The 13,456-nt window shown below is 40.2% G+C and overlaps 1 protein-coding gene across 5 annotated transcripts in view; it reads left to right on the top strand.

The window, feature by feature from the left end:
- The first annotated feature begins 1,434 nt into the window (after nt 1-1,434).
- The window catches only part of LOC143431552 (glycogen synthase kinase-3 beta), a 49,520-nt gene continuing 37,498 nt past the window's right edge, over nt 1,435-13,456 (top strand). Inside the window, exon 1 of one of the 5 annotated variants that reach the window (XM_076908395.1) lies at nt 1,435-1,631. In XM_076908395.1, coding sequence (XP_076764510.1) covers nt 1,547-1,631 — 85 coding nt within the window. In that variant the 5' untranslated portion in view covers nt 1,435-1,546. Of the gene's footprint in view, nt 1,632-1,822; nt 1,935-13,456 lie in introns of those variants that run through there. The other 4 variants (XM_076908441.1, XM_076908421.1, XM_076908458.1 and 1 more) reach the window with 4 other exon arrangements.

Genomic DNA, 13,456 nt, shown 5'->3' with positions numbered 1-13,456 from the left:
CAAGTTTCGCAGTACATCGAGAAAGATAGAACGAGTGAGAAAGAGTGGTAGTAGAGAAGGTGAGGCAGTAGCGCTTCCCCCGTACGCTTGCAAAGTACGGGCGCAGAAGTGAGAAAAGACAGAAGAGAGAACAAGAGGGAAAAGAAAGGAAGAAAGGCGAGCGTGCGTGTGCGTGCGTGTGTGCGTGTGTGTGTGTGTGTGCGTGCGTGTGTCTCGCGTGCGAGAGAGAGAGAGAGAGACAGATCGCTAGAGACAATCAACGACTACGTCGTTTGGCCGAAAAAAGAGTGGACGAGTGGAGAGAGGTACAATGTAATTCCGAAAATCGTCCTACGTATTCTGTACATGAAAGATAGAGAATATTCATCGTGGCTTCTATAAAAGCCACGATTAAATTGCATAGTGAGATCATCAACGACGAAGAAATCCGACCCGTCAACCGGATCATCGTGGAGTTGTACTATATAGGAAGGTTACCAAGTGCGGCGGTGTGCCTCCACTGGCGAGCGTGTACGAACCATTCCGAAAACGTCTACCCCTGGCCTCCCCTCGCGGCATAGCTCTCCGCAACACTCCGCGCCCCCGTCTGGTTATTAGGTAGTAGAACCGCACTTCTCGGTGCGTGATACTCCCTGACAGGCGGAGCGGTTAATACGAAAGATTATCGTAAATTGTGTCAATTCGTGCAGTTGAACGCCATCGACGCGCGTTGTATCGTAAAATCGCGTTGTGCTGCTCGAGATTGAGTTTGAGAGAGCGAAGTCGTAGATACACGTATACACACGCACACATCGTACCATATATCGCGAAGGCGGGCAAGCCTGTCGCGCGAAGTTGCTCGTGCGTACGGACCGTTTAACTAACCAACCCAGTGTGCACCGTTGTTACGACGAACGTTTTGATCGCGAGAGTCGCTACCGTCACAGAGAAGTGCAATTCTCCGAGAGTGCAATTGAATATTCGGCCCGTCGTCGGTTTTTACCTTTTTCTTTACGTCAGTGATTTCACCGATCGTGAGGTATATACACGGTTTGTGCTCCGCAGTGGTTTCCTTTTTCCCGATCTTGCGCGCGCTTTGCTCGCCCGTAGCTCTTCCCTCCCGTCTACATCCCTCCTACTCCCTCCCGCCCTTCCTCTCTTTTTCTTTCTCACTCTCTCGATCTTTCTCCCCGTGTGTCGTCCCGTCTCGCTCTCTTTCTCTCCCTCCATCCATCGATCGAGCGCGGCCGTGGCGTAATATAGAGAAGAACCGAACCGTGCGGACGTGCATGCGTGCGTGCGATGTAATTATCGTTCGCGCTGTCATTGATGTCCGAGGTGGTGTCGGCGACGAAAACAACAACGACGACGACGACGACGACGACGACGACGACGGCGACCAAGCCGAGGAGCGAGCGCTGCTGGCTATCTTCACGCGCGGAGGAAGTGCCACGGCCAGCCGAGGCGGCTACCAGCAGAGGAAGAACCAGAACCGGCGTATTATACTAAATAAGCGTTCGAGCGCCAGGCTGCCGGCGGTGGAGAACCGGGTCAAGAAGATTTCAGAATGAGCAGCCGACCGAGGACCACCTCCTTTGCCGATTGCACCAACGCGCCCTCGAATCCGCCCCTGGGTGGCATGAGAGTCAGCAGTGAGTACCGTAGGACGTGCCTTAACCTCTACCGCACATAGCTTTTACACTTTGTCTCCCTCTCCCTTAACCGTACCTCTCTACCCGCGCTCTTCCTCTCCTCCACGATCACCCCACCATCCTGGTCTCTACCCCCACCCCGTTACCACCTACCTCACTTGTTGCCCCTCTTACCTCTTACCGCTCTTTCTCTCGCCACTTCGCTCGTTCGCCTGTCCGTCTCCGAATGCAGAGCTGTGCGTCTGCGTGCCAGTGCCTGGGTTACACTTGGGAAAGCGATGGAGCGGGTGCCCGAGGAAGAGGGTAGGGGGGACCATCACCATCACCTTTTTACCCGATGCTGTTCTTCGGATACTACATACACACCATCTTCGTAATTCTCCCCGTTTTTTCGCGGCTTCTGCTGAATCCGATGTTTACGCGACACGCGTACCGTGGCTGTGCTCGCCTCCTCTCGACCGCTGTCGTCCGTTCGCACCTCGTGAGTACGCGGACCTCCTCGACGGGAACGCTCTGCTTCTCGACCGACGTTCCCGTCAGAAATCGCGGTTACGTATCTTTCTCCGTATCGTTCTCTCTTCGACCCACCTCCTTTACCGTAACCGTAGAGAGTACTTAGACCTGCTCGTTCCTATTGCTACAGTATATCACCTCCAAATTATGCTACAGATTCGACAGTCAGATGTGTTGGACGGTAAACATTGTATTCGGCCGATACCGCTGCACGGATATGCATTACTCTTAACGATTTAGATGTTTTTAATAGCATAGTACCTTCCAATTCATTAATAACCTCGAGTATGAACTGAGAAATGATAGTTGCTCGACACCCCTAACCTATGTCCAATCTTGGCATGTTGAATTGTCTTGTGTTCATTTGCATGATTATCAACTTTTTAGATGGCTACTAGAAGATTTTATGAATCATCGCTAACCAAGCGTCGATGACACTGGTGGATTTTTTATAATCTACTCGGTTTCTTCGTGCGCTGCAAGTTTTACTGTTCTTTGTTCAGAAAATTCTGCGAATCCTTTGCCAGTTCATTTCTCGATATCTAAATCAAGTTAATAATCAAGCATTATTCTTCTCTTTGGTTTTGCAGCACGATCGTTTGCAAAGTAAGGGGAAAAACTAATCAGATGTGGCAATGTCATTGAAAACTTTGTCAAGTACATGATTCTGTGCATTATTGGGATACGGAAGAGCAACGTATTGATCCATAGATAGGTTGAAATTGTACGCGTGAAATGTTCAAACTATCCAATTGATATTAAATTATTTATAGTTCGTTTGTTAGCTATTCTTTTTTTATTCCATCGTGTAAAAGCATAAGTGGCAACTGAAAGGCTTATACGATATAGTCTTTTTTCTTTGACAAGAGACTTATGCAAGCTCTGTCACTAAAAATAACTTCTATCTATACGAGAGACTGTCTCAAGTCAATTGTACGTTCAAGTTCTATTCCAACAGCTTGAATGAATATCTAAAAGCAACATGCCAACTTCATCGAATGCATTGTCTTCTTGCAACTACTTATACACATTTACAAACTTTGTCTTAATAGATCCTTTCGCTTTGTTACAAAGTTCGAGCATGAAGCTTCGTTCTTTTGGAAAGAAACAAAAAAAAAGAAACAGATTATTTTCAGTTTACAAATTCATAATTACAATTCAAGTATTACTAAACATTTTTCTTCTGAAACATTGATTATGAGCACGCTAAATTTGTACTATCATCAAAAACAAGATCGGTACACCAAACTTTCACTTTGCTTTGTTGCATTGTTTAATCAAGATATTGGATTCGTTCTGTCTTCAGGGATATCTTATCACACGAAAACTATTGTTCACTGGTAGCCGCTATTTGAAAAATTACAGTTATCTCTATTGGTACAGTGCTAATCATAGACAACTGTGCATATAGGCCATGTTTCCTCGTTCTTTGAACGCAAATATTAAATTCCTCGTTGTTATCTCTTTGAACCGTCAGTTTGGCTTGTTTAAAGGCCACATTTTTTGTTAGTGACTAAAAAGTTGTTAATTATCGGCCGGTTCGTTGATCTCGTTGGCAAGAACATTCTACGAAATATTTCATGAGAAAATGTGCTGGGTGATGGTAGCATGGCGTTGAGAACAATCGAGGGTATCATCTGGCCGGTATTTGGGCTACGCCCTTTCAGCCCCTTTCGAAATTCAGGTATAAACCTTCTGTCCCTGCAGCGGAGAATCTATAGTAACAGGGTAGAAAGAAAAATCGAGATCTTCGCTGTGTTGCCAACGTGACCTCAGAATTCGTAAAATCGATGTCCTTTCGCATTTCTGTCTTGCTTTTGGCATCCAGATTCTTCGTTCCGTTTAAAGGAACATTATCAACCTTGAAATTGTCTGCGTTTTTTTTTCTAAATGTGTATAAAGTTATTGCACTCGAATTATTTGCTATAGCCCGATTTCTCAATGGCTTTGTTAGCGATCTTCGAAGATAACTTTAGGAATCTCTGAAAATACATATATATTTTTTAATTTCTTTTAATTATTTTTAATTTCTGACGCAATCATTGAGACTATGTTCTGTATATTTACTTCTATACACGTAATTATACTTTTACAAAATACAAATAAATTCCAACAGCACATCCATGTTTTTTCACGTTAATTCTTTATAACATTGCTTGTTTTAAATTACGTTAATTTATCTAAAAGTATAGGTATGAATCGAATGGTAAATTTTCCATGAAAGGAGGAAACTTTTCTAGTCACGATATCGTCTCGCATTAGCATTCTTTAATATCGTTCGTATCATCTGATCAGATTAACGCCGATCTTGTTCAATGTCGTACTCGAAGAAACGGCCGTCGTCGATCTGATTTTTAAAACGACCAATAAACTTATATGCACGATGTCGACAGGCCCGAAATAACGAACTGCTGGTGTCAATCGCCCTATCATATCGACGTATCGGTACGTCAGACATGCGTCGGTTGCGTTGTATATTTTTGGCGAACCAGCATTGCGCGAAGGTGCTCGGAGAAAAATCAGTACGCGGTCGTTTCGTCGGCTGTATACGTAGTTGGTTGGTAAAACTAACCGAGTCTGTTTTTTCGCGAAATTAAATTTCGGTCTTTAGCGAATATTATATATATATTATCTCTTTGTGATAAAATTATCCAAGTTCTATTTATAACGGGGATATGGCAGACGTTTAGGAACTCACGTGGCCAAATATTTGAAATTTTTGTTTCAAAAAGTGTGCCACGTGCCACGTACAGTGCAATACGTATCTACTGCGTTAGAATAAATGCATTTAAATTTATCAGTAATATATTACGATTATATACTTGTAATTTGTTACAATTATAATTACCAGTTTTTGATAAAATTTGAAAATTTTCGTCTGTAAATCCTTCTTGCCAATGGAGTTCTCCTGAATGTCATAAATTCGTCACTCTTATCTTACATTCACAATACCGAACCATTATAAATTTTATTCAAGTACATAAAATTAAAATATTCCTAAAATAAAACATTTATTTGTTATTTAATTCCTCAGTTAAAATTTATATTTATTAAAAATTGAAAAGTATAGACTCGATTAGTTGTACGTCAGTAGTTACCAACAAGCGTTATTCTTGCCGAGATTTTGCCCTACAACCTTCAAGTACATAAACGTTACGAAACGACCAGGGAATCGACTTCCATCTTCCTCTCAAGCAGTATGTATAGCGTTCGTTATCTAATCAATTTACATGATTGCATAAATGAAGCAGCTGTTCGAAGATTATCATCGTGCCTTGTACCGCTGTTTATTTCTCGGATTACGAATTAATGATATCGATCGTCGTAGCTAATCCCTTTATGTCATCCCGTCGTGTGTTCGACGATTCCTAAGCCCAGTTTTTTCCTCGTTAATTAATTTTTCAATGATGGGATTAAATCGATTGGAAACTAATGAGTAGTAAATAGTATTTCTCCGTGCTGGTGGATTAATTCCATTAGTACTATTTCTGCACTCGGATACTTATTAACTTATAATACAATGATATTATCATAGAAATTAGGTATATACATATATTTCGAAAGAAGCAATAATTGTTAAACTGTTCTTATTCAAATTTTATTTACTGATAACGTCGATACAAAATTACAGTGTGGTTATAAATACATTAAGACACGTAGAATGTAGTATGACAATATATTTGAACTGTAAAGAATTGTCAATTAAATTTAAATCACTATGTAGGAATCTTTTTGCAACACGTTAGTCGAGAAGTTTATTTTAGAGGCAGAAAGTGGGTGCAAGAGGAAAATAACCTTTTATCGGGGAAACTGTATAAATGAATTTGAAAATAATTTAAATATCGCTTTGATAGTAAATTCTTTTTTTATACTCCATTTGCCAGGCGACAGGAATTTATTATAGCGTAATATGACATTGTTCTTCATTTAGAAGAATATTTCCAGTTATACAATCATTCCAAGGCAACAATTATATCAAGGATACTTAAATATGATTGCTCGGTCAACTCCAAAAGTATTTAAATACGGCACAAATAGCTCAACGTACGTACATCATTTTAAACTTACCCGGTTAGTCACGCAAATTTAACATAATATCGCGGGCAAAGCGTGGTTGAAACTTAAATAATACCATGAAATAAAACTGTAAAACATACCAATTGTACTAATTGCGAAAATATTTTCCAAAATGATAAGGGTGTGATTGAAAATAATTCGAACGTTCAGAAATTTGTTTCTCTTATAAGATATCTTCGAAACGAGGATCCACATTTCTCGTTCCCCGTCGTGGTGAAAAAAAGCTGGTCGTTTGCTAAAAAATTCATAACACCAGGGCTGCGGGCGCATCAGCTCGAAATGATCGCATGACACATTCATGGCAGCCCGCGGTCGCCTGGAGAACTGGGTCAATATTATGGCGTCGCGACGACACGCGTCGTTGTCCGCGTCGAGCGCGCCCCGTCCTTCGGTCTCGCGACGGGCAGGATTTTCAATTGAAACCACCCGCGATAAACGCGCGCGAGTCGCTTCCGCGATGTCATATCGCGTAGAGACATCGAAAATAGTGTCATCGACAGCGCATTAATCGAACCGAATCTATCTTTAGGTGAGCCGCGCGCATGCGTCCCGGATCCTTCCTCGTCGTGATCCGCGCGCCATGAAAAAAAAAGCAGAAAGCGTGTCGAGGAATCTCGGCCTGAACGAAACCGCCCGTCTACGTTCTGGCCTTTGCTTCGATCTGCTCTAACGACGATCGACTGCGTGATTTGTTGCGGATATACTATACAGGGTGTCCGAGTATAATTGATCGAAAGATTTTTTAGAAGCTTATGCCGTAAGTCGATCGTCGCTAAGAGAATTTTCAAAGGAACAGTAATTGAAAGTTTTGCTTTCGAGGAAAAAATTGTTGGCATATGAGTGCATTAGTGGTACTTAAATGGTTTAGAAATTAATGCAACACAGTCGCACAGAATTTCATCATATTTCATTATGGGTATCAATATGATTTTGTTTGTATACAACCATATTTAATTTCCCGAATATTTTTCATTCATATATTTCCATATCGCATGCACATCTCGTGAAGCATGTTCGAGGTATTAAGGAATAATTGTAGAGGAATTTGTGTGGATGTGGTTTTGGAATGATTTTGAATCGGGAAGACAAAGAGATCGGGGTTTGATTGATGGATGATTGGAGGGTTGGTTTGAATGCGTGGGGTGTTGTTGCGAAAGCTACAAGGGTACTAGGTGTTTGGGAGTGAATGTGGGTTCGTAGGGTGATCACGCTAGGTTATTATGCTGTTGTGGGCGTTCAAAGTGGCTATTAGTCGTGTCGTATGATTATTCTACGTGTTTTCTTTGTCATATTCCCTGCAAGTAGGTCTTTAGGTAATTCTTATATTCCTGTCAGAGATGTTTCTAACCCACTGTGAAAATACACTGCGAATTATGCTTTTAATTTCGTTCGATCAGTCGTCTTTGTATCATCATTTTGTACAGAGAATTTTTGCTAAACTTCGTCGATTATTTTACGAGTGGAAGTTTTGACTACCGTTAAACAGTACTGGAAAGTAGAAAAAGTTACATCATTGTATAACGAAATTTACAAGAAACGTTTGAACGAATAAATTTCTCTGGAAATAAGATCGCAAGACAAAGCGGAAGGGTACTCTTTCATTCTCGAGTAACTCCCTCGCCGCGTTTCTCGCGAAAATAGCCCCTCGATGTCACCCGGCAACGTTTTCACCCCCCGTCTGAAAGCGTGTCGGGCGTCATAGACCGACCTAGTTTCTCTTCCTTCCCTTCCGTTTCAAAAAACTGTAAACGCGTGGCCGCTTATCTTCCTCGTCGGCGATGAGATGCATTCACGTTGGAAAGTTCGCGGCTGTTTGCGTAGCAAGAAGGTCGATCACGTTACCAGCTCACGTGTCGGGATCTGGATCAATATTCTCCCATGATATTAAACCACTCGCGACACGCGAGTCTCGCAATTGGACGGCTCGTCGCGATTCTAGGACAGAGTTGATCTCTTCTCTGGCATTGAGGGCCGTTCTGCGGGATTGGTGGCGAATAAAACTGAATTTTCAATCCGTTAACTTTATCGGTAGACCAGCGTCTGTGAATCGAAAGACCTTGGTTTATTTTCGATTGGATCGCATTTTTTTGGTTTTACTGCCTTGAGAGATTTTTTTATATTTGTATAAATTATTAAACAGGCATATCTGCTGTCAATTATTAAGCAGCTTTCATTTTCTTATGATTAGAATTTTTTAAGATCAGAGAGGTCAAGGATTATGGAAGAAGATTCTCAGAATATTAATTATAAATATTCCAATGACCTTTGCAGTAATTATTTTATTGCAAATCGTATGTAGTACAATGCCTACGATGCGTCCTCAAAAATTATTCAAAGCAACGCTTCATTATTCTATGAAAGAACAGCAAAAATTAACATAGTGCATCGTTATTTTAAGTGTTATTTTAATATGATAACTTTTATGAATTACTCTCACCTATTAATCACACACGTTCGATAACTATAATCGACACAATTTTCCTCGTTTGCACTCTTTTAACAAATATCTACTGACCAAGATTATATTTCATAATATTTCTTTCGCTGAATATTATATGCAACTACAATAATTCGCAGTAAAGAAAGGATTAACATAGCCGTGACTAACCGACAAATACCAGTTCCTTAAGCAGTTTTCGGAAGGAACGTTACAAGTGCAACTAATTAGAACGATTATTCGGCTCGGGGAACGATAACCGATCGATAATTTCGCGGGACGTTGTTCGACCAGAATAACGACGTCTGATTGGATTTATAAATAATCGCGCGTGATGGCCGATTAAGTAATTACGTGTATCGATATCTCGCGGTTGCCAGGCAGAGCAGAGACAGTGCTGGTACCATGTTCGCCAGCCAAGTATCGATTATCCTTACGCTCTCTCTCTCTCTCTCTCTCTCTCTCTCTCTCTCTCTCTCTCTCTCTCTCTCTCTCTCTCTCTCTCTCTCTCTCTCTCTCTCTCCTCGAGCTTCTACTGATCTCAAATTAAGTTCATTGAAAGATGGGCGTTGCTCGAGAGTCCCCATTTCAATCGAAAATTCCATTTATTCGGTACGAATATTCCATTTGCGACAATGCTTGAGTATTGACTTAGAAATACCGTGGAACCCTTTCAACCTAAGTACTTGGCCACTTCAATCAGAAGATGCATCGTATCATTCAATTTCATATTAATTCTTATATATTTTAATTTTTAATAAATGTTAATATTTTTTATTTCTTTTTGTTAGTAGTTTGTTCAATAAAAAAAAAAGGTGAATTTAAGGAGATTTATAAAAATGTAAGAGCTGAGAAAATTGTGACAAATTTTATTATACAATTATTAAAGATTTGCACGTAACGTTCAGAAGTAATGTTTACAGTACACAATATTTCTTATTTACGAGCAAGAAATAGAAATGAAAAATGTGTTAAATCAATAGAATATATTTGAATTGAATCGAAAGATGTATTTGTCTTACCATTCGTTCATATATACCATACACAGATATGAACAACAAAAGAGGAACTTTATATTGATAGATGAACCCGAAATTCCGATAGTCGCGTATTGACATTCGAGCGGACATTCGCTCTTCGTATCCCACATACCGTGTCAATATATTTTGTCAATACATTTCGAGCGTGTTAAACGCTCTGTTATTTACTGTGTTAACCTCGCTAATCGTCTAGCCTTATACGTATCTCTCTGTTTGAGTACCTGATCGTTCGAATTAACCAGAATCTATTAAACACGCCTTGGTTAAAACCTGGTCAAGTTTACCTAGATTGAAATAAGAATTATATAGTCGCATGTTAATCGACTCTATACACGCGAGTTAATATTAAAAGTGCAGCAATTTATGCCGAATCATCTTCTACGATTGGCAACTCGTAAATCAGCATTAAAATACAATACCATGACTCGCGCGCATTGTTCATTTTGACATTAAATTAATATCGTATAGAAATACCTACACTTTTCCCACAGTTTGCAATTTACAAATAACCGAATGTGCGCTCGATTTTACGTCTGTTGTCTGCTTCGAGCAGCGTTAAACGAAAGCTGAACTTTATTCGTAAACTTGTACAACGAAAATGTTATACAATCATTGATTGATTACGTAAAAAAATTACAATATTTAAAGAAGAAAAAAATGATGGATGTCCACGCGCCTGTTACGCCACGAATTATAATAATTCAACTTATAATAAGTGCTCTCTACTATCAGAGGGAACGATAATTTGTAAAGCGCACAAAGCGTCGATTATTCGAGTAAAAATGTCCATATTTGTTCGTAAAACATGCATTATCTTCCACAGTTATATACCTACGGTGTACTTTCGGTCTCTGACCCTGATTTTAAATAGCAACTTTGTCAATTTCCCACATTTAACCAGTGCGATTAATTTCTTTAAATACCATTTCCTGAAACGCGACGATGAAATTGGGGGACATTTTGTAAGTGAAAATTTCTGCTATTAAAAGCTAATTAGTTGACGGTAATAGGTTTTTAATTGCCGGCTAATCGCTAGCCACCGCGACGATCGTTTCCCGTTCGACTTTCTTCCGCGAGTATCGCGCCCCGTTTCGAGCGGTACATAACAAGAAAGAAGAAACGTTCCTCGCCAGGCAAATTTGACCGAGCCGACTTTCTAATTTGTCGAAGACGCATCGCCACGTTCCGAGAAAGGATTTCGGTAGTTCTAGCCGCCAGAATCTCCTCTGCCAATTCGTTACGCAGAGTGGACGTGGTTTTGGAAATTAACTCTGTCTAAGACTGCGAATGTTGATGGATCGTAGGTATTCCATTGGGACGGTTCAATTTTTTACCTGAGCTTGCTCTCTGGGGAAACGAAGCTGGAATTATTTGTATAAATCCTTTAGTAGTGCTGGGTTGTTTATAAAATTTATAATTATTATTTAAGTAATCCTATTACTAACTAGATTATTATAAAGAAAGGATATTTAAAAAGTAATTAAAAATTTTGTTCCTTATTATCTTGTTTTGATTGTAATATCATAATATATTGGCTTTACAAAGCATGTTGAAGTACAATAATTCGAAATGACGTCAAGTCATAATGCAGCTCAATTTTTGTACGCTTAACCAGCAATAGTCCTCGACTTTCCAGATACTCTAAAATCTAATTTGCTCTCTAATTTCGCTCTGAAATCTAGTTTTCACCCTCTTCCATTAACTAAGAGACTCATTTTTAAATCGCACGCACAGTAACGGACCGCGTCATCGATTATAGAATAAGGAAGCCTAAAATAATAGGAGAAATGAAAAGGAATGAAAAAATATAGTTGCGTAACCAAGAAAACTTACACGTGCAGAAGAACTTAAACGTTCTTTATATTATTCGTTCCGGGTAAAAGTGTTGTAGGAAAGGTTCGTGAAAGTAATCTATGATACAGATAGAGTTTTACATCACGCGTCGGAATTTTGCAAATTCTGCGACGCAGTTCGAGCTTTTTTACGTGCGACAAGCTCGTACATTATCGCCTTCTTTCGTCCATTCAGAGGTTATCGCGTGCTCGTTGAGAATCGTCGCGCTGGCTAATGCGACTTTTATCCGAGCGGGAAATCTTGATTCGTTTTTCCAAAAATTCAGATTCAATTCAATTATATTCAATTACGACATGTAATATATGTCGTATACAGACTATCTGCTTGTGTGTGGCAAGAATATGTACAACTTTACAAAAAATTAAGTTTCAAGTTTTTTGTCTTATTAACTGACAAACGATTTGCAATTTTTTTCGCAAAACTCGGAGAGTTTTTCCTAGAGAACTCAGTTGCACGCAATTTTTTTTAACTCGAGAGTGGGGCATATTACAATGAAGCGAAGGGGTGAAATAAAAGCTTACATTAATGGCGGTCTAACGACTAGCTGGAGTGATGGCCGTTCTCGGTGAAATTTCGTTTTAGAAGCAACATATATCAATTTGCTAATTATAGCGCTGGGATCATATTGATTTCGAGAAGCGTTCGCGTATAAAAATGGATAAACGAAGCTAGTCATAAGGGGGCTCAATCTACCATGAAATTTGATTACCTGCTACCGATCTAATGATAGTACTCGCGTAACCGGTTATAGCTGACTTCTCTAATAATCGAAGTACGATTTAGAAATCATTAAATGATCGTCACCTTCAAGTCTTCGAACAATGCTTGCGCCAATCTTATCGTCCTATCGAGATTCAGGTTTCCCACAGTTGCTGAGAAATAAGACAATCTTATCTATATTAAGAGGGGGAAAATGGGAAATAAAAGTACGAAGTCTCTTTTGAATAATAATTATTTAAACTGCAAAATATGCTTGTTAGATTTATCATGTAATTCCTGGCATTCTTCGATTTTTTGTATAAGACATTAGGAATTTATTATTGTATTTTCCAGTGTTAGAAAATTTGATAGAAAATATCATTTTCCATCTCTCACGTATTCGCGACTATCGAAAGTCAGCAATTTGAAACAATTATTTTAATTTCAGCGCTATAAAGACAAAATTAAAACGGAATAAAAATAACACGCCCCGTTCATTCATTTGACGCGGTGCATCTCATGCATATGCATGTACCATTTATTGGAAATCAATGAGGCAATTCCAACCCTTCTTGTTGGTTAAAAAGTTTCCATTACCTTCTTCCACAATCCTTGATGTTTCCGATTCAGTACAGATTCCAAGGTGCGCAGTCATTAGCATATTAAAATGAGACATCCCGCGCGTCCGTTCTTCGAAACACGCTGCATCCAAGCGCATCGTAACCCGGCACCTATAAATCTTGCGTTTTCAAGCGGACCGCGTTCCGCCATTGAAATTTTCCCCATTAGACGGCATTTGTCGGCCGGCCCACGTATACGCGTCGCATAAATTAATTAAATATTCATCCGGCCGACTCACCGCCGTATCGTGAACACGCCTCGATCGCGTCGAACCATCTCGTTTTCTGCGAGCTTCGTAGGCGCCTCACGAACGTTACATCCGAGGCATCCGTGTTTTCTATCAATTTTCGGGACAATCCCGCGGACGTTTCCGACGTTTCCACGCGTCGACGCGTGGGCCGAGCGTTCGCCCCGAAACGAAAGAAACGTGTCCCACCGACGACGAATCGTGCTCATTTTACCTCGTTAATTAAGTGCTTAGACCAGACGACGGCTTTCTTCTCTACCGCGGTGCCATCCGTGACTTGCCATTCCGAATGGACATGAAACTATTTTTAATGCTAACGAAGTGTTCCTCAATTGAT

Source organism: Xylocopa sonorina, chromosome 1 (assembly GCF_050948175.1).
Source record: "Xylocopa sonorina isolate GNS202 chromosome 1, iyXylSono1_principal, whole genome shotgun sequence".
Classification (NCBI taxonomy): domain Eukaryota; kingdom Metazoa; phylum Arthropoda; class Insecta; order Hymenoptera; family Apidae; genus Xylocopa; species Xylocopa sonorina.
This window is presented reverse-complemented; position numbering and strand designations above follow the sequence as displayed.